The 25,505-nt window shown below is 41.2% G+C and overlaps 2 protein-coding genes across 2 annotated transcripts; one reads left to right on the top strand and one right to left on the bottom strand.

Moving 5' to 3' along the window:
- Window positions 1-1,444: 1,444 nt before the first annotated feature.
- Window positions 1,445-7,340, top strand: LOC143574088 (E3 ubiquitin protein ligase DRIP1-like). Its single transcript, XM_077058807.1, has 7 exons — window positions 1,445-1,609; window positions 2,738-2,837; window positions 3,990-4,305; window positions 5,114-5,526; window positions 5,612-5,659; window positions 6,695-6,767; window positions 6,965-7,340. Exons 1-7 carry the CDS (start codon window positions 1,459-1,461, stop codon window positions 7,172-7,174), a joined length of 1,311 nt encoding a protein of 436 aa, XP_076914922.1. The 5' UTR covers window positions 1,445-1,458; the 3' UTR covers window positions 7,175-7,340.
- Window positions 7,341-8,420: 1,080 nt separating this feature from the next.
- Window positions 8,421-24,466, bottom strand: LOC143574083 (GABA transporter 1-like). Its single transcript, XM_077058801.1, has 6 exons — window positions 24,244-24,466; window positions 23,558-23,650; window positions 9,947-10,363; window positions 9,754-9,884; window positions 9,439-9,654; window positions 8,421-8,816 (listed from the first exon to the last, which is right to left on the bottom strand). The coding sequence occupies exons 1-6, from the start codon at window positions 24,464-24,466 to the stop codon at window positions 8,430-8,432; spliced, it is 1,467 nt and encodes a 488-aa protein (XP_076914916.1). The 3' UTR covers window positions 8,421-8,429.
- Window positions 24,467-25,505: the final 1,039 nt, after the last annotated feature.

Here is a 25,505-nt window from a genome sequence, read left to right as displayed (position 1 = left end):
TGTTAACATAAGAGTAATTATTACTACACTATAAATATTGAACTAGAGTAAATATTATTACACTATATTTTTTTATAACAAAATTACTCTAATTCAAAACTGTAATTACGCTAATTATTTGTATGCTTGTAAACGAACCGAACGTTCGGTGAGTTGTTCGGCGGAAAGTTCGTTTATATTTGTTTATTTGATTAACGAACGAATATGAACAAAAAATTATGTTCGTTTATGTTTGTTTATTTAATAAATGAAGTAGCATGAACAAAAAAAATTTTGTTCGTTTATTTTGTTTATTTAATAAACGAACTGACATGAAAAAAAAATCGTGTGCGTTTAATTAAACGAACGGACATGAACACATTTCCGTTCGTTCGTTTATGTCCATGAACGTTCATTAATGTTCGTTTATGTATTAATAGAAAATAATTCAATATTATCTGGATAAGTCATCTACTTAAAGATTTTATACATTTGTTAATTTGTGTTCATTTAAATGTTTGCATTTATGTTCGTTTATCTTTGTTCAGTTATGCTGGTATATATTTTAAACAAACGAACCCAAATGTTCATTTTTTAAATAAACAAACATGGACATAAAGATTTGTTTGATTAAGTGTTCGTGATAGTTTAAAGTTAAATGAACGAATACGAACATGCCCTTGCTCGTGTTCGTTCGATTCGTTTACAAACTTTCATTATTCACATTGATGAATACATCAGTTTCAATCTCTAGGCTATGCCGATATTATCTGTGTTTGTGAACTGTTTACGAACATATTCATTTTCTTAATAAACAAACATGAACATAAAATCTTGTTCGATAAATGTTGATGAGTTGTTCGTGTTCGTAAACACATAGTAGATTAATTTTATTTATACCAAATCTAATATATTCTAAGCTTATCTTATCCTATCTTTAATTTAATTTCACATAATAAAAGGAATAACGAGTTGAATAAAAGCAAAGAAGTGTTGTGTTGGGTTGGGTCCACGCCATATAACAAAACAAAAACCCACTCCATTCCATCTCTCTCTTTCTATTTCAATTTCTAAAACTAAAACTCTCTCGATTTCGACTCCCAGACAAGAGATGATCCAGTAATAATATTAATATATCCTCTCGACGCACGCACGTCCTTCGTTTCTTCGTCAATCATCCAATCATAGATCCACGGTACGTATCAATTTCTACCTATACATACATACTCATACACGTATCTATCTTCGAATACCTACTGCGTATGTATATATGTATGTATATGTTAGGGCCTCAATCGTTCCTTCTTTTCAATGCAGGCTAATTAGCTAGCTACATATATGAGTTCAATGCGTTTACCCTAACCTAACATACATGCACCTCCGTTTGGAACTATACATACATACATACATACATACATACATACGCGTGCGCCTTCTTATTCGGTTTGTTGCTGCCAGGTGAAGAAGAAGAAGAACGATATGTCGATTAATAATAATAATAATAATAATCAGCAGCAGCAGGCAGTGGTGGTGAAATTGCGAAGGAAGGAGTTAGCGGCATGCATGACATGCCCTATCTGCAATAAACTCTTCCGAGATGCTACTACTGTTCCAGAATGCCTCCATACGTGTCAGTATTATTTACTTTCTTCATTATTTCTTCATCCAATTCCATCGTTATTTCACTTCATATGTTTCAATTCATATAGCTTTTGCAATAATTTCGTGTGTATGGTTTCGCAATTAGGTTTCTTCATGGTGATCTGCTTATGATTTCTTAAATATTACTTCGTTTATCACTTATTATTATTATTATTATTATTATTATTATTATTTCTTGTTAAGACTGTCAAACACTTGCTGCTCCTGATTCAGTTACCTGTTGCCATGATTTGATTTGATATGATTGATAGTGCTTTTTGAACATGATTTTTGAGTGAATCAGTTACATGTTTACTTTCAATGTATGTTAATTGTTAAGCATGTGCTTGCCAGAAAAAAGTTGAATGAATCAGTTACATGTTTTACTTTCAATTTAGGGTGATGGTTTCTTTATAATTTGAATGTAACTATATATGTTGATCCTGTTTTTGCCCAAAATTAGCTGAAATTTTGTCATGAGATGTAGGCTGCAGGTCTGTTTGGAACTTGACTTTTCTTTTTGAGTTTAAACATGCATGCAATTTTGATTGAAGATGATGTAAATATGTGTTCTGAAAAAAAAATTGTTATCATTTAGTCTTAATAGGTAATATGTTAATGGTAATGTTTATCTTACTATTTAGGGGTTAATAATTTAGTTTTTGTTGATCAGTTTGATGCTAGTTGCATAAAAAATGATACTCAAATGAAAGAGGAGTTTTTTTATTATCTGTTACTTCCTTAAATATTTATTAGTATATAGTGTTTGGGTAAGGTGGTAAAGCTTATGATTATTTCACCAGTTAGGGGTTTAATTAATCAGTTTGTTACTGGTTGCAACAAAAATGATACTCAACTGGAAGAGGAAATGTCTATATCTGTTACTTCCTTAAATGATCAGAATTTACAAGGCACATTCATGACATATCATTAATTGCAATACACACATTTGAACACTCCCTAAATATATAAGTGTTCCCATTTCACTGTAACTCTAGACGTTGGATGCTTATGTTGGTTTATGGTTTCTTCCACTCTTTTAAGTTTTGTACCATGGACCTCAGGCCCTATGAACTTGTATTTGCTGATTTTGTTTTGCCTCTTGAACAACATCCAGTCTGCAGGAAATGTATTCATAAGAAGCTCACAGATGAGGAGCTTGAATGTTGTCCGATATGCAATATTGACCTTGGATGTGTTCCTCTAGAGAAATTGAGGTATTTCTCTCTGTCTCTTTCTTTCTGTTTGATGTATTTGTATGGATTGTTAGTTTAAATTGCCAAAGAAACATAATAGACGCGCCTGTTACATAATTTACAGTTTTTGTTAATGCAGGTGGTGTACAAATGCATCAAGCATTGTACAGATGTATTTCATATAAACTAGAATCATGATTTGATTGATAAACATTTCCTGTAAGACTAGGGGTGCAAACGAGCCGAGCCGAGACCTCGAGCTCGGTTCGTTTAATTTACAAGTTCGAGTTTGGCTCGGGCTCGGCTCGTTTACTGTTTATTAATTATTTTTTATATATTTTTAATTATTTTTATATATTTTTTTCAATTATAATTTTATGTATAAAATAATTTATATTGTTTAGTTATTTTTAGTTATTTTTATTTTTTTTTCATAACATTGTATATATTAATTTAGTAATTATTAAATATATATTTTAAAATATTATATAAACGACAGGCTCATTTAGGTTCGCGAGCCCGCTCGAGCTCAATAAGTAAAGCCCGGTCTCGGGCTCGTTTATTAAACGAGCTTACTTTCAGGCTCGAGCTTGGGCTCGGGCTCGATTAAGCTCGGCTCAATCGAGCTTTTTAATGAGCCGATCTCGAGTAGTTCACGAGCGGCTCGGCTCGTTTGCACCCCTATGTAAGACAGATGTGATGCTCAGGTGCTCAGTTTATCTTAGTAGATTTACATGCAACCTTAATGATGTGTTTTATCCATGATACAGAAGTGGCTTTAATTGTTATGTCTGATATAATCATATGGTTATGCTGTAATTATTCATTATCTGACCTTTCTTGTGTTTTGCATAAAGATTTTTATTTCATAATCTGTACATTTATTTCATTATTTTGCCAATCAATTGGAAGCATCTGCTGTAGTTAAGCTTCTTCAACAAAACTGATTTATTTAATGTATGTTTTTATATACATCAAACTCAATTCTCAAGTATTAGTATTGCATTGACTCAGTAATTGTCAGAGCTTTAACTCTGATCAAATCAAGTTTCTGTGATTATATATATGTTAGAAAGTATGACAATTGATATATCAGTGGTCATGTTTCTCTTAACTAGGCTGTAGTTTGATGCGTTAATTATTGAAGAAGTCTTTATTTTTTTTATGAAACAGGCCAGACCATAATTTGCAAGATGTTAGAGGGAAAATATTTCCTTCGAAAAGGAAAAGGGTAAAGGCCCCTGAAGTTGTGCCTTCAGTTACATTACCATTAAGAAGGAAAGAGAGGTCACTGTCATCACTGGTGGTTTGCACTCCCAGGGTGTCACCACAAACTGCTTTGACTGGTAAAAGGTCAAAAGGACCCCCAAGAAAGAAACCACGTGGGCCCTCTTTCTCTGTCAAGAAGGATGACGACTCCATGGACGACCGCCAAGATAGCTCGAGCTCACGTGAAACTTCAAACAAGTTCACACAGAATTTGAGGCAGGTAAAGAAGATCACCAATATATTCCAGGTTTCCATGCGTTTATTTACTTCTTTAATATGCATACTTGTTACTAGATGTGCAAAAGTCTATGTATCAGGTAACAGGTCAACATGGGTTTGGGCCAAAACAAGTAATCTTTTTGTGTGGGTTGGGCAGTTTGGGTTGACTCGACACACATTTTTTAGACTAGTCAAGTACTTAATTGCAGTTATCGTAGTCTTGAGGGTATTTATTTGTCATATCCAATTCTATTTTAGAGCCCCTATGTAATCCTTTCATACTCACAATCAATATACAACTATCTTTTTGGTTCATTTGCATTTAAGGCTATTGATAACAATCATTTTTGAACTAATTGATAAGAAAGATTGAAAAAAGGGAATTTTTATTTTTATAATTTGACATTGAGGAAAAGTAGGGATATGAGACTATGACAGGAAGAGGGGGGGGGGGGGGGATTAGAGAGGTGGAATAGGTTGAGATGTTTGGAAATGTTTTCTTTATTTTAATTTTTGAAGTAGTTAAACGATAGTTGCTATTGTAAAGTCCTATTGTTAGCAAAATGCTAAATTGAATGATTATTCTCTTAAAACAGTTATTGTTAAATATGAGTACAAAAACTATAATAGTATAATATTTTTAATAGATTAAATTAGGAGGCTGCATGCATTTAAAATACACTTTGGACAACTTTCAATCTTACACATTTGATGCTATTTTCTATTTACTCATTAAACATAACCCACATAGACCGATTGATATGCAAACTTATAAATATCTTTAACTTGAAACAACAATATGTGTGCAGAAATCTTCAGCCGCTGAGCCATCTAGTGATCCTTCACCTGATAAAGAAACGAACAATGGTAGCGTTGATCCGTGGACCCCTTTCAATTATTTGGTGGAAGTGACAAATAGGAGTAAAAATTCCAAATTTGCTTCACAAGGATCTAATGCCAACTCAGATACACCAATTACCCCAAGGAGTGAAGGGCATGCCCGAAAAACTAAAGGAAAAGATCAACTGAAGCGTTCTAAATTTCAAGATGAAAATGGGAGGTCTGATGTGGATGTTACAGAATCTGCAAAACCTAAAAAAATAAGAAAATATCGCAAAAATAAAGCAGGTTCACAAGCTGTGATGGATTTTGATGCTAATAGTGCTGTTGTGGAAAAAAGAATAAATCCTATCTGGTTCCACTTGATACCTTCTGAAGAACAGTGAGTACCTGATAAGACAGTTTTTACCAAATTAATAACGTATTCATCCTTGCGTTCACTCGTTAATTTTCTGTTGTATTGTCAGGGAGGGCGAGCCTTTGGGGCAGATAGAAGGAAGTTTTGTTAGACTAAAGTGAGTTCCTCTTTTGCCATTTTACTGTTTATTGTTTAAAGGTTTTTTTTTTTTTCTTTTTTAATGTGAAAATATGTCTATTTGTATTTACATAAGCATTTAGGGGAGACCTCTGGAGAACCAATAATGTTAAAGGTCCATTCGTTAGTTTAATAAGTTAAAGGACCCTTTGGTTAGTTAGAAGCAACTTTCAGGATTCAATCGTACAAATACTAAGTTTAGGGAGACTTTCAACCAATATGGCCCATTCCCCATGTAGCTAATTACTTGATTTGGCCCGTTTTAGATAATATTCAACCTAAATTGGCCCCTTCGTAAGTAAATTATATGAAGTTGCTACCTGTAAGACGTCAAGAATGTTCTTATATTACGTAATATAAATTGCTTATTTCTGTTGTGTCATAAAGCAGCAGTCGAAAGGGAAATACATACTTGAATTCAAAGATTCTGATGCATCAAAAATACGTAGCTATCATGTGATATTGGTCAATGCATCTTTGAAAGTGACACATGCTTATCTGATACATGTGTACATGTTATATGATTCCTTGCTGAAATTTTGACTTGAGTCTCCAATGAGGATATTAGAATATTGTTTATTAAAGAAGAAATACTAGTTCATGATGTTACAATTACTGTCTTATCTTTCTTATGGTTTTATAGCTTAACTCCTCTGTTCAGTTCTCTGACTCTGTATCATTTCTGTATTCTCATGATTTTATAGTTCCCTTTCTATTTGTATAAATTGAAGTTTGAGTGTTGTATATTTAAGATAGTTGAAGCCTTAGTATTGTGCCAAATCCAAGATTTTCGACCAGACATACACTATAATAACATTTTTTTATGATATGATATTTTATTTACACTACAAAGAATTCACAATGTTGCATACTTGCATATCAATTATTGATGAATAAGTCACATGTAGCTCCCATTCATGTAAGAAACAAGAAACTAAACACAAGAACATGTGCACCGAGGGTTACTGGCTCCTCATAGGCTGTATATTAATATACTGGTTTAATATGGTTTCAGGGATTGTAACATAACCGTTTCAGTTATCCAGAAATTCGTGATGAACAAGCTGAAACTTGGAAGTGAACATGAGGTTAGTATATATTTTCATTGCTTTTTCATTTTCATCATGTTATATTCTCACTGGAAGAAAAAGAACAAAAAAGTTTCAACTATTTACTTATCTACCCTTTCTATAACTTATTGACTTACAGTCAACACTCAAGAATCAATTTTATAATTACAATATATTTTCAAGTTAGTAGCTGAGTGCAAGTGGTTTCTTGACAGATCGAGCTCAGATGCATGGGTCAACCACTCGTGCCGACACTTTCGCTAGGTAACTTAATGGACATGTGGCTGCAGAAACAGCCAACATCACAGAAGATTGCGGTCATAGTTGGATCATCAGCTAAGGAATACATGATGGAGATATCCTATGCTAGAAAGACTTCAGGTGCAGGTGCCGGTATGGGTCCGAGTCTGGCTCCAGCTACTTGACGATTATGCCCTCATGTTGTTTTCTGGCCGATAAAGAACAGGATGTACCCCAAGTTTGTTCTAGTTTTTATAGTTTATGTAAGAGACCTGTGACTGGTTATAAAGTTTAACTATATAGGTATGAATCTTTGTTAACGTTGGTGAAATTTAACATGTTACCTTTGCACCCTCCAACTTTTTACTAGTTTACAATTACTCCTAGTATTTAACCTGTTCTTATACTTGCATTTGGTAGTTTACTTTTGTGGTGTTATATTATACTGCTGAGTTGTATTTACATAATAATTAGCTTAGTTCTTGAGTTCTAAACTTATTTGGTTTTGTTTCATAGATATCAAGTATTGAGTACACATTTTGTTTTTTATAAACCATGTGAAAAGAGGAGGCTAAGTTGAGAAAACTGATAGATTAGGGAGCAAAATACTAATAATCCTAACTAATATGTAACAGACTAAGGGAAAAACAACCGATTTGACGACCGATGGGTTAAAACTTTAAACATCTGTAGCAATGGTCTAAATTCTAGTAAAACCACGCTCGTCAAGAGCCTCTTTGCAGCGAGGATCTGCATTTGAGGCCATGAATCCTAGCAGGTTAGCATACTGACCCTTGCCTTTGAGCCCATGCTTGTTGGACAATAAATTTTTCTCCGGCGTCGTCGGTTGTAGACATGGACAAGACCATGGGCAAGACAACCAAAATGGTGGCATAATCAGCCATCTTTTTTGTATATAGTTTTCTATTTTTTTCATAAATAGGTGATATATGTATTGTTGTTATGGGGGTGGTGGCGGTGATGGTGAAGGTGTGGTCCTGGCGGTGACTTAGATTTGATGGGTTGTATTGTAGACAGAGAGGTTTAGTTTGGATGGCTTGAGAAAGGTGGTTAACAGTTAGATATCTTATTAATGAACATTATAACAAACACTAAAAATAATTTATATTTTATTCAGTAAATCATGGTCCCTACTATCTACACACCATATATTATCTTCATTACTATTTTCATTCGGCTGGTTTTCTGTCTTCAACCTCTTGAAGGTCATCTCCCTTTATTCGGTTGTTTAGCATAATATTAGTGGGTCCCATGACTTCACCAATAAAGTATTCTCTCATTTAATAAAAAAGAATAAAATATTGCAGCCATGACAAACAATGATACTGGCTGTTCAATTATAATATCTTGAATTTACTTATTGAAATTTCTAAATGAATGTGAAAGTTCTATAACACTATTACGAATGTTTATACATACTTACATGTCATGAAAGAATTTATAAGTCTTGATGTCATCTATGATGAACTTAACAGCGCCAATGCAACCCATAACCGCAACAGCAGAAAACCATGTGGCTATAACAATGTTCAAGATGACAACGGGGCTAGAATTCTTGGGCATTTTCCCAGCTTTCAAGTGTGCTAAAACAGGAAACACAAAGTCAACTGGTGTGAACCCAATGGCTCCACATATGGACACAAAATCCCCAAAGAATGGCATGGCTGCAGCCACTAATGTTATCAAACCCATGTAAATAGAAGTGAATGCAAGGCGTAGAAGATGGTTTTCCAGCGCGAATCGGTTAGTTTGTTTGCTTGCTGTCATTTTTTCCTCGAAGTAGGCGTATGTCGGCCTGCAATATATCTAGCCAAACACCAAGAAAATCATAACATTACGAATATATTATCTCAAACGGCTCAAAACTATGCCAAAGTATATCTTAAATAGATAAACCTTCAAAATTCAGATGGTCCTTAAAGTGAATGCAGGTTAAGTTTTATGATTTATTATTTTAAAAATACCTAAAATACCCCTGTATCCATAATAAATCTATTGATTTTTTAACTCAAAACATTTTAAATTACCACAAAATATTCCTTACTTTTATAAAATATATACTTTTATAAACACCCGCAATTTTTTTAATATTTAAATTGGTCCCACGAGTTAAGGTGTTTTATTTTCCGTTTTAGGCAAGGATATTTTGGTCATCTTGAAAAAAAAACTCCAAAAACTAACCTGCACCAACTCTAGGGGCCATCAGTGTTACCCGTTTGTGAACGGGATGAACAATATCTGTAATGTTAGAAAAGTGGAGACTATGCGTGCAATATGGCAAACCACATGGAATATCGGTGCAAATAACTCTATAGTTTTACGATACGTTTAGCAAATATATTAACTTACAAAATAAAAAAAAAATCTGCATGCTTTAGTGTTTGAAATGAAAAGCCTAGTATAATAGTTAAAAGCTCAAGCAAATTACCTGATAACAACCAGAGATTTGAATCACAGCAAAAATATTTGCCATAACAATTGTCCATCCAGGGGTTGTTAAAGAAGCAAGGATAAAAGGCTGCACATCTATACCAAACGCCCAGTAACCGAAAAACGCCAAGTGCCAGTAACTCAATAAAATAACGGTATATGCAGCTCCAATCCCTTTGTACATAGTTTTCTTCACGGGTTCTCGAACAGTACTCTGCAAACATCACAGTCGTGCCCGTCCAAGTTGTAATATACATATACATATACACACAAGGTGCAGTCATTACATGCAAAAAAATCTAATAACATTTACTTGTATTTCAGGAAGCATAGCATCACCAAATGAAAATGCAATAACGCCAAGACCGTTAAAGGCTTTAAACGTCTTTGAAGATGAGCTTCCATGGAGACTATAACTTATGTTTCTTCTATCTATGTTCTTCCCTGCATGATAAATAAATACATAAAACACAATTTTATATATAGATTGTTTAATATTGACATACCATTGTAGATTGTTACACCAATGGTTGTGCCAGCAAATCCAATTGTACTTAAAGTGCATACAGCATTAAGCCATCTTAGTGAATGGATATTTGGAAGCTGGGAAAGAACAAGTTCAAAGATACCGAAGAATATGATAAAATGTTGAAGTGTTAAACTGCCATCCTTGTTGTAGTATTTGTACACGGCTTGCACATGACGGTAAATATTTATAAAAAATAGTGGTGGATGCGTATATGTATTTGTATCGGTCGAGTTGTTGACTATTTGACTGACCTTAAGGCTGCTTCCAGCAGCAATTTGAATGGCAATATTGTTGCCCAAAGAAGCCACCTGCTGGAAAAATGCAATAGACCAGTAACCCCAATTTCCTTCAACACCAACATGGATATATAAAGATAGACCAGGTATAAAAGTTAGTTATACAATTGAAGAAACGTGGATCGACTCACTAGTAGACGATCTACTTTCCTCGGGTGTGATTATGCTATTTCACCGATGGTTCTCTGGGATCTGGGTTCCTCCACCTACAAAATGAACAGCACCGTAAACTTACCCCTCAGAAAGGGACAGAGGGGTCCTCTTTGGGGTAACCCTCCGGTGTGAGAATAAGTGTTTGTGGGAGAAGATAATAATATGAGAGTAAGGAAAATGGAGTGTATTGCTTAATAGCTGAATACTCTGTAATTGTGTGTAATTCACTGATCCTCTCCTTGTGGAGTTGATGTGGTATTTATAGTGCTAGGGTTTCCCATGATTGGGCTCAGACCCAATTAGGGCCTTGTTGGCCTCCTCCAATTGCTTTGCGCCACGTGTCCTCTGGGACACGTGGTGCTTTTTCATTGGTTATAATCACGTGGTAGCACATGGGTTTTGCTGAGTTGTCCACCTTTCATTGGCAGCTGTCAACATCAGCATATTCTTATTCCTTAAAAAGATACCTTCTGGAAGGTTGACTGACGTGCACAATCAAGGTTGCCCTAATCCTGATTTGGATAAGGACAAGGTTGGTTATGTGCATGTGTGATACGCGCCTATCCTGAGGATGCGCGAGGTCTTCTCTTTATTCTCACGCGCAGATGTTTCATGCGCAGATGTGATATGCACAAGCATGTGATATGCGCCACGCGCGGATGCGCCACGCGCAGATGTGATATGCATGAGCATGTGATATGCGTGAGCATATGTGATGCGTGAGCATATGTGATGCCTGAGCATCTGTGATGCTTGAGCATGTGATGCCTGAGCATGTGATGCATGAGCATATGTGATATGCGTGAGCATATGTGATATGCGCCATGCGCATAGGTTTTGGCTTTGTGCCTTCATAATGTCTTGTCTATATCTTGTGGGTTTACCCGCCTCGCTCGGTGTTGAGGCGGGTACATACCTCTTCAAGCCCCCCCAGTCTAATGTGTGTCTTGTCTCGCGCGAGCGAGGTAAGATAGATATTAGACTTAATAGTTTGCTCTTTTAGTAGGGGTTTGTCTTTTTCTTCTTATTATTCATCGTTGCGCGAAATTCTATCCTTTTGGTTGAAAACGAATCGTCCCTGTACGTGGTTGGTTGTTGCTGACATGCGTCAGTGATGGAGACGTGTCAGACCTTTCGTGTGCTCGAGGTGCTACAGTTGCCTTTCGTGTCCCCTCACATAGTGTCAGGGACACGTGTCGCGCTCGCGTTGGTCCGTTCCTGCGAGTGGTGGCGCGTGAACTCTGGCAGCAGCTGTATCGTTTCTTTTCGTGTCCCCTCACACAGTGTCAGGGACACGTGTCGCGCTCGCGTTGGCTTACACCTGCGAGTGGGGGCGCGGGAAGTCCGATCAGCACCAAATTTTCTCTCTCCTGGGCCTATAAAAGCCAGCCCCCTTGAGTTTTTTATCCTTCATCTTCTTGTTTATTCAGAGCTTTTTCCTTTCATACTATTCCGATTAGCTGTCTTCTGCTTCCAGATCTCTGTTCTTCAGACCATCCTTTGTCCGTTTTTACAGTTATATGTCTGATAGCTCAGACAACACAACCTCCCCTATCCATCGCCGTGTTAAATCGTTAGTAATGTCGACGTTGAAGAAGACCGGCAAGGGGAAGAGGGCTGCTGAGGCCTCATCGAAGGAGGTAGGGAGGACCAAGGCAGTGAAGAAGTGGGATGAGATCCCCTGCAAACTGAGGCAGGCCGATCTTGACAGCCTTATCGATACTCAGGGTTTTCTCCCTGAGTATGGCTGCATGTTGCCGGCGGCCGGGCAAACGGCGGCGGACCCGCCCACCGGCTTTATATCCTTGTATTGCCATTTTTTCACCCACTGCAACCTTCGTCTCCCGATGACAAGGTTTGTGGGTGCGCTGCTTAGGTTCTATGGGATTCATATATCCCAAGTCCATCCGTTTGGACTTGTGCGCATGACTCATTTTGAGTTCATGTGCAAATCTCAGCGCGAGGAGCCCACCCCTCGTCGCTTTCAATTTTTTTACAAGCCCAAGATCCAAGTTCTTGGTTCTCATTTATTCCTCGCAGTCAGAAGGTCAAGTGCTGCACTGTTTCATTCAAGAGCCTTCATGACTGGTCTGAGAGATATTTTTACATCAGGGCTGGTGTGATCCCCATCCGCATGACCATGCGCGCGATCTCTTCTGCGCCTGCGGATGTGGGTGTCTTCAAGAACCCAACTGGCGCCTGGGTTAAAAAGTTGACTGCCGAACCATCCCCCGCCAAGAAAATTTGTGAGGAGGCGCTGGTGGGGGTTGGTATGAGCAGGAGGTGGGCTGACAGCGCGACTGAGCCCGTTATCCAAGTTGACGGCTTGTGTAAGTTAATCTCATTGCATTACTTCTGCGCGAATATAATTATTTTTGCTGATATCATTTGACTTGTTTTGTGCAGTCAGCAAGGATTATGTCCACGCCGCCTATGATGAGCATATGGAGGGTGGCTCCGTCGCGCTGGGCGCTGGGGAGGTTGGCTTCCCCGATCGCTTCGATGACATGTTCATCCCTGTTGATCTGGGATTTCTCTTTGACAGCGATGCGCCTGGTAAGCCTTTGTACTTATGCATTTGCCTTTATAATACCAAATTTTGCTAACACTTCTGTTGCGTGTATTGTAGACGCGCTTGAGAACTATGAGCTGGAGGTCGCGGAAGAGGAGGAGGAGGAGGAGGCGCCCCAACTAAAGCGTAAAGCTAAGGGGAAAACTGGCGCAGGGGCCAGTAAGAAACAGAAGAAAGATGATGCCCCTGTTGTTCAGGATCCTCCTACTCAGGCTAGGGGATTTGAGAAAACCCAGGAGTTTCCCTCCAAGTTTTCCTTCTCTTCCCTGCCTCAAAAAGTGGGCAGACCTCCTGTCCACACGCGGTATGGTGCCACTACCTCCTCCCTTCGCGCGGCGGAAAAGGGAAGCGGCGTTGCGCCTTCGACAGGTATACTTTGCTTATCCTTTGGTTATCTTTTATGGTTCTATGAGCGCGATTCTGATAGAATTACTAATGAATCTTTGCTCACTCAAATGTTTGTAGAGCCGGCGACCTTGGTGGATCAACCTCAAGCGCAACAAGATGCCGAGGCTGCGCCGGAGGTCGCTTCGAAGTCCCCTGTTTTACCCTCGAAAAAGGGTAGAATGGACTACATGGCGATGTTTGCCTCGCGAACGGAGTTGCGCCAAGGTACGTATTGTGCTTTTATTTTCTGACTTTTTTCTTTTAGATCAAGTCATGAACCATTTCTTTTTGTTGATTTTTTCATAGAAGTCGTAGCTGGCGTACAAGCTTATGGCGGCACTCCTGGCGCCGGTGCCAGCGCCGTTGGTTCTGCTCCTGCTCCTGTAAGCACTGAATCTCCCCTCATCGGGATTACTAAGGAGCAGGAGGCCGTTTTACGCGCCGACCTGGCGGCGTCGAGACCTCCTTCACCTCCTCCTGCGCACAGTCCTCCTCGCGAGACTGATTTTGGCTCTAGGTCGCAGGAGAAAAGGCCTGTTTCAGAGGAGGTTGAGGAGTTTGAAGTTGAAGACTCCGACGGCGGCCGCGTCAGCCCTTCAGCGCCATGAGATTTTCCGGCGCAGCCTTCTCGTGGGGCTGGCGCTGACTTTTCTGCTTCATCCCCGCAGGTATAGGTTCGTTTTTGCTCCGCTGCGCGGACTTCCATATTAGTGTTTTGATGACTTAGATCATTACTTTGTGTTTGCAGGAAGCCGATCACATTTACCGCCCGAGATGGAACATTACTGAGGACAGCTCATTTCAGTCCATGGGTGTGTGTGAGGACTTCTGGGCTCATTCTGTGCCTCCAGCTGAAAGGAGGTTTCAGGAGGGCCGCGCTCGCGATGACTTGCTCAAGGATCATCTGTTTGCTGGGTCGGCTTTCTTTGCTGCCTCCCAAGAGCTTCGCTATGATTACGTAAAGGTACGTGATGCTCTTGCGGAAGCCAAGCAAGAGGCTAAAGTATCTGCTTGGCATCTTTCTGATGCTCGAGAGAGAGCTGAGAAGCTCCAAGCAGAGCTCAGTGCGAACAGGGCAAGTGCCAACACCGCCTTCGTGAAGCGCGGTCATGAGCTACAGGCTGCGCGGGAGAAGCTGCAGGAGGCCGAGGCGGACGCGGCCAAGTACGCGCGTAGAGTGCGCGACTTGGAGCTTGATGCGGAGGCGCGTGACCAAGCTCTCGTCCAGTCTATAACTGACAAATCATCACTGGAGAGTGAGGTTGCGCGCCTGAAGGAGGAGCTGCCGGCCGCGCAGGCCGAGAAAGATGAAGCATTGGCGACGGCAGCGTCTAGCCAGGAAGCACTCGAGCTTGCGCGAGCAGAAAAGGAAGAAGTCCTGGCGGCAGCAGCGTCCGACAAATAGGAGCTGAAACAAACTAAGGAAACTGATGAGTTGTTAAACTCTCAGATTCCTGCTCTTGAGACGTCTGTTGCTTCCATCGCGCAGGATCGCCAATGGCTAATCTCACAGGGTATGACTCGTTGCGCTTACGCGATGAAATACTCAGACGAGTTTCAGGCCCTTGTGATGGATTGCAACGCTGCCGCGCGCTTGGTGGGTCGAGCTGAAGGGTTTACGGATGGCTATGAATATGGCATGTTGAAGAAGAACCCATCCGACTACCCTTATCAGAGCGACGTTGCCTGCGCGGACATGGCCGTGATGGGGGAGAAGTATATGAATACTCCCATTCCCATCCTTGCTCAGGTATTTTAACCTTAATGAGATTACCTTGACTTATTTTCCAAGTCTTTTTGTACTCATATTTTTCCTTATGATTCGCAGATATCCGCGCTTGCTGACCAGCCCGATCTCGGCGCGCTAAAGAAATTACTTGACGAGTGCGAAGGGGCTGGTGGCGGCGATGATGGCGCGGGGAATGTTGCCCCTGCTAGCGGCTCTGGCGTGGCCAAAGGATCCGCTCCTGACACTATTGTGATAGAAGACTCCATTCAGGATGAACAACTTGACTATGGTCAGTTTGGAGATGACGAGGAGCGGGCTGCGCCAGATGCTGAGGGCGGTGATGAGGACTATGAAGAGGCTGACGTCGACGTGGAGACTTGAGAAGCCCTTCATGTTTTTTATTTTTATTTGTAGTTTGTATCTTATCATCTTGTAAACTTGTAAATTTCAAAGCTTTGGAATGAAATTTTGTTTTTCCCTTCTTCGCATCTTGCGCATTCCCCATTCATCTCTTTATATTGCATGTTTGCTTGTTGAATATAAGATATGCTTGCACGTTGAAATAAGAACAAGGTTGTAAGGAAATTATTATACTTAATCCTTGTCATATTGTAAGTGATTTTGCCGTATCTTGATTATGTTGACACGTGCCTAGGCCTTTTCATTATTCCTCTTTTGCGCGACGTTATCGCGCATTTATTATATGGAATTATGAGTTTTTTAGCCTTTACGTATCAATATGTGTTGCTCAGATATCCATTACAATTGTATGCGCGACCTCGACCTGAAACCTTAACAACTATTTTTTGGCATTTGTTTTGCCTTAGTTGTGTTTAGGTATTTTTATGGTCAGGCTGCGCAGTATGTAGGATGGATGTTATGAGTGATTTGAGCTAAGGCTCACATTATTGGGCTAAGGCCCTGAGCTAAGGCTCACATTATTGGGCTAAGGCCCTGACGTTTTAGAGTTAAGACTCGTTAACGCGTTTGAGCTTGAAGCTCGCGCATGTATGTTTTACTTCGTTTTATTTCGTTTTGATGTCAATACAATGTTGTCATATTGCTCAAAATTAATAAAGGGAAGTGTGAAACATGTATGCAAAAGGTAATAGAATTGGGCTAAGGCCCTGACGTTTTAGAGTTAAGACTCGTTAACGCGTTTGAGCTTGAAGCTCGCGCATGTATGCTTTACTTCGTTTTTATTTCGTTTTGATGTCAATACAATGTTGTCATATTGCTCAAAATTAATAAAGGGAAGTGTGAAACATGTATGCAAAAGGTAATAGAATCCACATTAAGAGAAGATAGCGCGTATCATTATTCATAATGGCTTAAAAAGCCTTGATTACAAACTTGACATTTTTTACATGAAACATTTTCTAAGCTGTGCCGCGTTCCATGCGCGCGGGATCTTCTTTCCATTCAAATCTTTTAAAGCGTATGCGCCTTTTCCCAATTCTTCCGAGACTTGATAAGGTCCCTCCCAATTTGGGGACATTTTTCCCGGGGGTATCGCGCGGCTAGCTTCATTGTTTCGAAGGACAAAATCATTTTTCTTGAAGTGGCATTCTTTCACACGCTGGTTGTAATATTTTTCCAGTTTTTTCTTGTATTTGGCTTCACTGATGATAGCCGCCTCTCTGCGCCCTTCAAGTAAGTTGAGATCCAACCTTCTTTCGCGCTCGTTATCAATCTTGCTCATCATGAGCACTCTATGGGATGGGCATCCAATTTCTGCTGGAATCATTGCCTCCGTTCCATAGGTTAGGCTGAACGGGGATTCGCCATTGCTGGTTTTGCTTAATGTCCTGTGCGCCCACAGGACATTAGGTAGCTCGTCAACCCAAGAATGGGATTCTCCCTCTAACCTTTTCTTCAGCCCATTCAGCAAGCTTTGGTTCGCGCGCTCCACTTGGCCATTCCCCTGAGGGTGGTATACTGAAGTGAAAATTTGGTTGATGCGCAATTCCTTGAGCCAGCTGGATATCTTCTTGTCAGTGAATTGTTTGCCATTATCGCTCACAATTTCCATGGGCAAGCCAAAACGGCATATGATGTGGCTCCAGATAAACTGCTTCATCGCTTCGGCTGTGATTTTTGCTAGTGGCTTGGCTTCAACCCATTTTGTAAAATAGTCTACTGCCACTACCAAAAATTTTACTCGCCCTTGCGCTTGCGGTAGGGGACCCACAATATCGATTGCCCATTTGTGGAAAGGCCATGCGGAGGTCACCGGAATCAAGTTGTTCTTTGGCCGCATGGTGTTTGGCGCATAGCTCTGACATGCTTTGCATTTTTGGATTTCTTTTAAAGCGTCCAAGTACATGCCTGGCCAATAGTAACCTGCGCTCATTGCCTTGGCAACCACCATGCGCGGGCCAGCATGTATTCCACAAATTCCTTCGTGTATCTCTCTGATCACATAGCTTGCTTCCTCAGCATCTAGGCATTTCATGAGCGGTCCAAGAAAAGAGCGTCGATATAATGTACCATCAAGCAGTTCATAGTTCTGCGACTTGTGTCTTATCTTCCTCGCCTGTGCGCGATCGTCTGGTACTTTTCCCTCTTTCAAGAATTCCATTACTGGAGTTATCCATGATGAAGGGGTTGTATGAGTTACAAGGACAGACTTCGCTCCCACCGACGGGTTGCTCATTACTTCTACCCTGACATCCTTGCCAAAGTGATCGAAGCTGGTTGATGCCATCTTGCTCAGCGCGTCAGCAGATTTGTTTTCACTGCGCGGAATATGAATGATTCTGAAGCAGTCAAATTGCTCGATGAGCTTTTTCGCCTACTCTAGATACAGAGGCATGGTGTTCTCCTTGGCATCATAAAGGCCATTGACCTGTGCTGCTACCAAGTATGAATCAACGTGGGCCTCTAGCTTTTTAACTCCGAATTTGTGCGCGATGCGCAGGCCAGCCAGCAGGGCTTCATACTCAGCTTCATTGTTGGTGCTCTTGAAGTCCAACCTGATGGCGTAAGTATATTCCTGACTTTCTGGATCCACCAGCTTGAGCCCTGCGCCGGATCCTTCATTGTTTGAAGCTCCGTCGGTGAATAATCTCCACACATTTTCTTCATCATTGGCTCGCGGAGGGTCTACCTCGCGCTGAGCCTATTCAATTTTTCCTTCGGGGACTTCGGCAATGAAATCATCCTAGACTTGTCCCTTTATTGCTGGACGGGGCTTATAGGCGATCGTGTGCTCTCCTAATTCCAGCTCCCATTTTGTCAGCCTTCCTGAGAGCGCGGGACGCCGCAAGACTTGCTGGATGTTGTAGCCAGTCAGAACTTCAATGGGATGACCATTGAAATATCTATGAAGCTTGCGCGACGCGTGTGTTAGTGACAAAACTAACTTTTCCATGATGGAGTAGCGCGTCTCAGGATCTGTCAGCACCCGACTCACATAGTATATTGGCGTTTGGATTCCCTTGCGATCCACCAACAATACTGCGCCGATGGCGCGCTCTCCTGCTGATAAGTACAATGTCAAAGTTTCACCAGGAAGTGGAGCTGTGAGCGCGGGCAGATTTATCAAACATTCTTTTATCTCACTGAAAGCTTGCTCGGCCTCAGGAGTCCATTTGAATTGGCTTTTCTTTAAGCAATTCCTCAATGTGTTGACAAATGGGGTAGATTTGCTTGCATGGTTCGCTAGGAACCTGTTGATTGAAACCAATCTACCATTCAGCTTCTGGACTTCTTTCATGGTGGATGGCGAGGGCATGTCAAGGATGGCCTCCACCTTTTATGGGTTCACCTTGAAACCATCCTTGGTGACCATTACTCCTAGAAATTTTCCCTCTTGTACGCCGAAAGTGCATTTGCTCGGATTGAGCTTCATGTTAACTTCCTTTAGGCTCCCAAGGGTTTCTTCGATGTCTTTGAGCATTTGTTTTTCCTCCCTGCTTTTGATCACCAAATCATCCACATAGACTTCTAGGTTTTTTCCAATCTGCTCGCTGAAAACGGCATCCATAAGTCTTTGGTAGGTGGCTCCCGCATTCTTCAAACCAAAGGGCATTTTTGTGTAACAAAAAACACCCTTGTCGGTTCTGAAGGCGGTCTTGTCCTCGTCTTGTGGTGCCATTTGAATCTGGTGATAGCCCTTGTAGGCATCCAGGAAACATTTGAGCTTGAATGGCGCCACGGAGTCCACCTTTGCGTCGATGTTTGGGAGGGGGTAACAATCTTTTGGGCACGCTTTGTTGAGGTCTTTGAAGTCAATGCACATCCTCCACGACCCGTTACTTTTCTTTACCATCACAGGATTGGCTACCCATGTCTGGTATCGTATCGGGCGGATGATGTTTGCGCGCAATAGATCCTCAACCTGCTCATTCATGGCCCTCGCCTTCTCATCCCCCATGACTCTCTTCTTTTGAGCAATTGGCTCTACAGACTTGAACGTGTTGAGAGAATGTTGCGCCAGGTCTAGCGGAACCCCAGTCATATCAGAGTGTTGCCACGCGAAGACCGACATATATGCTGTGAGCAATCTTTTCATTCTCAACCTCGTGTCGTCTGATATCGTAGCGCCAATTGTGATTGTCTGCTCCGGGAATTTTGGGTTGAGAATCCATTCCTCTGGCGCGTTGTCTGCCATTGGAAGTTTCATTCTCCCTTCCCGCGGAGTACTTGTCACTGCACACAAATGATCTCGGTATACAAAAGTTACACCTGTTGGTGTTGGGAACCCCAATGCGCCGTGCGCTGGCGACGGTATGGCGTTGAATTGGGCAATCGTTTCCCTACCCAAGATCATATTGTGGCATGAAGTGGTGGGCAAGACCAAGAAGTTGACAACTTCGGCTCGCTTGTGTTTTTCATCCCCCATGGTTAGTTCAAATTGTATTTGACCTAGGGGATGAATGATTTCATTTGAAACACCAGAGATTGGTGCATTCACAATTTCAAGCCTTGCTTGGTCTGCCGGATCCAGTTTCCTGAAACATTGCTCATACATGATGTCTGATTCGCTGCCAGTGTCCACCAGGACTTTTGACACTTCATAATGAGCAATGTGTGTAGTGATGACAAGAGGACTGCTGATGGAAGGGCCTCCCCTGATTCTTGGGAAGATTACTTGTTGCTCGCGCCAATCTCCTTGGATTTGCGCGCTTCTCTTTCTTGATATTTGCCCTTGCCTTCCTCCCTCGGCTACACAGATTCTTTTGTACTTTTTGCTGGCTGAGGCTCTTTCTGGTTGTTCATTTTCTGGTCTTGAGTTTTTCACCAGGTGAGCCAGCTTGCCTGATTTCACATCCTTTTCAATTGCATCCTTCAAGTGGTGGCATGCGTCAGTGTTGTGTCCTGTGGACTTGTGAAACTCACAGTACTTGCCACTGTCTGATGGTCCCTTGTAGTGTAGTGGCTTGGGGCTTTTGAACTGGACATTCTCAGTGCTTAACACTTGTGAAGGCGTTTTAGTGAGGGGAGTCCATATTCTTGGCAGAGGTCTGTTAGGATCTCTGCCGCCTTCCCTCTTGTCACCCTCCCCGCGATTACGAACGTCTTTTTGGGGCTGGGGTGAGCTTGGTTGTGCCTGCTTTTCTGCGGGAGAAAAACTGGTTGGTTGCAACCTGGACCACACAGAGTTCTGTTTGCCCCTTCTTTCGTTGCTGCGCGGTCAGCTTGATGCGCTCTTTCTCTTGCCCTATCTTGGGCAATTTGTTTTTCATTTCTCGCGAAGACTCGCGATGCTTCCATTAGCTTGGCCCAAGTGGTTGGCATGCCATCTCTGCTTACGAGAGCTCGGCGGAGTTGATCACTGCGCGCGCCTTGTATAAAGGCCACGCGCAAGAGTTGCTCAGTGATACCTCCGATTGCCAGAGACTCCTGATTGAAACGAGTTATGTAGTCTTCAATCGTTTCATCATTCCTGCGCACGCAGTGCATGATGTCGTCAGGGTCGCGCGTGTGTCTGCGCTGCTGTACGAAGTGGGCTTGGAACTTTTCCAACAGTTCCTCGAACCCATCGATTTGCCCAGTCGGCAAGCTCTCGAACCAGACACGCGCCGCGCCCGTGAGGCAGCGAGCAAACATGTGACACCATGTTGGCATCGTCCAGCTTTCTAGGTTTCCAGTGTTGTAAAAACCTTGTAAGAAATCGTCTGGATCTGTTGTGCCGTCATATTTGCCCAAACCACTTGGCATCTTGGTTTTGTGCTGAATAGGGGCCTTCGCGATGCGCTCGGTGAACTTTGAATGTTTCACCAAGATGGCTGGTCTGTACGGTGTGGTTACGTCCACTTGCCCTCTAACTGGTGGGCTGTACGGTATGTGCAGATCCAGATCGGCTTTGGCTCCAGGCGCAATGTTTACGTGCGCGCGGAGCTGTGAGCCTCCTGCATGAGTATCTCGCGTCTTCCTCATGCTGTGCACTTCTTCATCACCGAACTCAGTGTGTGCAGTGTGAACAGAGTGACCATCTTCCGGCGCGCGCGCCCTTTTTGTTCCATGAACGTTTTGCTTGTCAAACGCTAGCCTTTGTGTTAAGTCGGCTGACTTTTTGTGTTTGACCAGCTCATTGTACTTGTCCATTAGACGTCGTTGCTCGTTTATGAGCCATTCTTTGGGGTCACTGGTTTCATCTTCTGGACCCATTGGTCCTTTTTGTTTCGCGCCGGCAAGATTTTGTAACGTGAGATCGTCTGGAGGAGTTTCAGTCTGGCCATGAGGAGTTGTGATGAAGGGACGGTTACTGGTGGCGCGCGTGGAATCACGCGGCACCCTCATAAACTGCTGTCCCTCATTAACATCCTCACGTTCAATATCCTCCAGAACTTGATCAACGTTACGAACGCCAGAAACCATGGTGAAAATTTGTTTTTGTAGAGATCTGATGAGATCTTGTTGCCGTTGTAACAGTGGATGGCGCCAATGAAGAAACGTGGATCGACTCACTAGTAGACGATCTACTTTCCTCGGGTGTGATTATGCTATTTCACCGATGGTTCTCTGGGATCTGGGTTCCTCCACCTACAAAATGAACAGCACCGTAAACTTACCCCTCAGAAAGGGACAGAGGGGTCCTCTTTGGGGTAACCCTCCGGTGTGAGAATAAGTGTTTGTGGGAGAAGATAATAATATGAGAGTAAGGAAAATGGAGTGTATTGCTTAATAGCTGAATACTCTGTAATTGTGTGTAATTCACTGATCCTCTCCTTGTGGAGTTGATGTGGTATTTATAGTGCTAGGGTTTCTCATGATTGGGCTCAGACCCAATTAGGGCCTTGTTGGCCTCCTCCAATTGCTTTGCGTCACGTGTCCTCTGGGACACCTCGTGCTTTTTCATTGGTTATAATCACGTGGTAGCACATGGGTTTTGCTGAGTTGTCCACCTTTCATTGGCAGCTGTCAACATCAGCATATTCTTATTCCTTAAAAAGATACCTTCTGGAAGGTTGACTGACATGCACAATCAAGGTTGCCCTAATCCTGATTTGGATAAGGACAAGGTTGGTTATGTGCATGTGTGATACGCGCCTATCCTGAGGATGCGCGAGGTCTTCTCTTTATTCTCACGCGCAGATGTTTCATGCGCAGATGTGATATGCACAAGCATGTGATATGCGCCACGCGCGGATGCGCCACGCGCAGATGTGATATGCGTGAGCATGTGATATGCGTGAGCATATGTGATGCGTGAGCATATGTGATGCCTGAGCATCTGTGATGCCTGAGCATATGTGATATGCGTGAGCATATGTGATATGCGCCATGCGCATAGGTTTTGGCTTTGTGCCTTCATAATGTCTTGTCTATATCTTGTGGGTTTACCCGCCTCGCTCGGTGTTGAGGCGGGTACATACCTCTTCAACAATGTTTTTATTGACAAGAAAACTCGTTATTTTAGAGTTTAAACTTTAAACACTATAATAAGTTTGATTTTAATAATTAAGCTATAGCTGCAGTTTCTTGATCTTAGAAAATGAAAAGATCATGCTACCAAAAATATGTGTTAGCACTATTACGGGCATTAGCGACTAGGGGTGTAAACAAGCCAAGTCTGAGCTCCGGCCCATTTAACCTATGAGAGCCGGGTTTGAGCTCTAATTTTAAAGCTCAAGTTCGGCTAGTGAGGTTTTTTTTGCTTGAGCTCAACTCACTTATTAAGTTATTAATTTTATTTATCTATATTTAGAATAATTAGGGGTGCAAACGAGCCGAGCCCGAGCTCTATTTGTAAAGCCCGAGCTCGGTTCATGAGTAGTTTTCAAAGCTCAAACTCGGCTCGTTACTATTTATTAGTTAATTTTTATTTATTTGTAATTATTTGTAAATATATATTAATTCTAACTTTATATATATAACATAATATATATTATAAAGTTATTTTTTGATAACATTATATAAATGGTAGACACGTTTAAGCTCACGAGCCAGCTTAAGCTCGATAAGTGAAGATTGGGTTTGGGCTCGTTTATTAAGCGAGCTTACTTTTAGGCTCGAGCTCGGGTTCGTGCTCGTTTAAGCTCGGTCGTTTGAGCTTTTTCATGAGCCGATCTCCAGCAGCTTGGCTCGTTTGCACCCCTAATAATGAAAATTATATATAACATAATATAAATTATTTAGTTGTTTTATCATATGTTTATATATAATAATAAATATTACAAAAAATATAAAACAAATTATATATACAAATAGACTTGATTAGGCTTGGGCTCAGGCTCATTTACTATATGAGCTATAATTTAGGCTCGAGTTTGGCATTCAATCTTTTAGCGAGTCAATATCAAGGAGCTCACAAGCAGGTTGTCTCGTTTACACCCGTATTAGAGACACAATCACTTAGCTACAAAAAAATTAGTCGCAAATTTAGCGAGTGAAGTAAATTCGGTCCAACGTAGTAAAACTGACCATAGATGCTACGAGCAAGATGTCTATAAGTGGTATGCTTCTTCCCATCCCATGTCCATAAAGAGGCAATGAGAAAACTAGAGTAGCATGTTGTTAATGTTGCACCCACCAAGCTAATCACCCTTAATTTTAATTATATATATACATCATGCACAAAACAAAACAAAACAAAACAAAACAAAACATCAACAACACCAACTTCTATACTATAAAGATAGATTTTTCTTTTCTTTTTTTTTTTGTAAAATAAATAATATTATACGTACCTAGAGGCCATCCAAGAGAAGAGACTGCGAAAGGAAGTGGGGCATATGTCGCAGGCGTGGCAATAGTGGTTGCCACGTGGAACGCGGCATGCTTCCATGAGCCTTTACCACTAGTACTAGTACCAGCACTAGTGGTGTTACTTTGAAGTGAATGGTCTACCACGGGCGTGACATCTTTTTCGTCGTAATCGCCATAACTATCAGCAGCAGGGGTTGAGGCCATATATATCCGGGTGGGTGTTGGTGAATGGTTTGTGGTACTAATTAGCATTTTAATTAATGGATATTGGAGAAGAAAGTCCGTAAGGGCGGCATCACTTTGACATTACATGTTTGACGTTTAACACATTAACGTGCATGTCCATAAGTCCATAACCATAATGTTATGTTTTACTTTTTGGAATTTAATTCAAAGTTTCCTTTGTAAACCTAAATGATACACTTTCTCACCTAATGTCACCTTCCACTTTAGTTTTTAATAATAATAATAATAATAATACACAATAGCTAGTACTAACAAGAAAATTACCTTTCTTTGTTAAGAAAAGTATCTACTTATTACTATTTTCTTAAAAAAAAGGCGTCTGACCTTTTCTCACTGGTTGAGCTTTACCCGCCAAGTAATCACACTTGCAATCCAAACGCATGCGGCACAGGTTCCACGACGTGGAGCTCGCCAGCTTGGACCATGGGGTGGTTCGACTCTCCCATGCCCAATGGTTAGATAAACAATACTACTCATTCTTTTAACATTTGGTTAGAGTAGGGATAAAATATACCGCGATGGAAAGAATTTTTGAGTTATATGTGAATAGCATCAACTTTAACCCGCATATTACATGAAAACTTGTTAAGTTTATGTTGTAAAGGGAAGACACGTGTACCAGTTTTTACATGTATGTTGCGTATCATTAGTAAACATATGTTTTCATCATTTCATGATGATTTTCACTTCATACGTTTCAGTGATGCATGAAGTTTAGATCAATTTCAAAACATTTAATCTCATAATGCATGCGAAGATATTTATTATGGTGATCCAAAGCAGGGCCAGCCCAGCCCTTGGGGGTGGCAGGGTGCAATTGAGAATTTATCAAGGCTGATCAATTTTCAGAGAGGCAATCAAGATAGGCTACGGACCAAACATGTAAGGCCCCGTTCCCGGTGCCCTACTTTGAACGTTGGATTTACTCATAAACACAGTTGTAAACATCAGAGTTAAATAAAAATGTCGTAGAATATTAAAATTTTCATAAAACATT

Source organism: Bidens hawaiensis, unplaced genomic scaffold (assembly GCF_021521415.1).
Source record: "Bidens hawaiensis isolate Kalapana, Puna unplaced genomic scaffold, B.hawaiensis_p1.1 tig00026837_1, whole genome shotgun sequence".
NCBI classification, from domain to species: domain Eukaryota; kingdom Viridiplantae; phylum Streptophyta; class Magnoliopsida; order Asterales; family Asteraceae; genus Bidens; species Bidens hawaiensis.
This window is presented reverse-complemented; position numbering and strand designations above follow the sequence as displayed.

Excerpts from the sequence above, each read along its gene's own strand:
- LOC143574088 (XM_077058807.1), top strand. The coding sequence starts at position 1,459 with ATGTCGATTAATAATAATAATAATAATAATCAGCAGCAGCAGGCAGTG. Across the intron at positions 1,610-2,737 it reads TCCAGAATGCCTCCATACGT|TCTGCAGGAAATGTATTCAT; the intron begins GTCAGTATTATT and ends AACAACATCCAG. Across the intron at positions 5,527-5,611 it reads TTGATACCTTCTGAAGAACA|GGAGGGCGAGCCTTTGGGGC; the intron begins GTGAGTACCTGA and ends TTGTATTGTCAG.
- LOC143574083 (XM_077058801.1), bottom strand. The coding sequence starts at position 24,466 with ATGGCCTCAACCCCTGCTGCTGATAGTTATGGCGATTACGACGAAAAA. Across the intron at positions 9,655-9,753 it reads CTATGCTTCCTGAAATACAA|AGTACTGTTCGAGAACCCGT; the intron begins GTAAATGTTATT and ends TGATGTTTGCAG. Across the intron at positions 8,817-9,438 it reads AAATCTCTGGTTGTTATCAG|ATATATTGCAGGCCGACATA; the intron begins GTAATTTGCTTG and ends GTGTTTGGCTAG.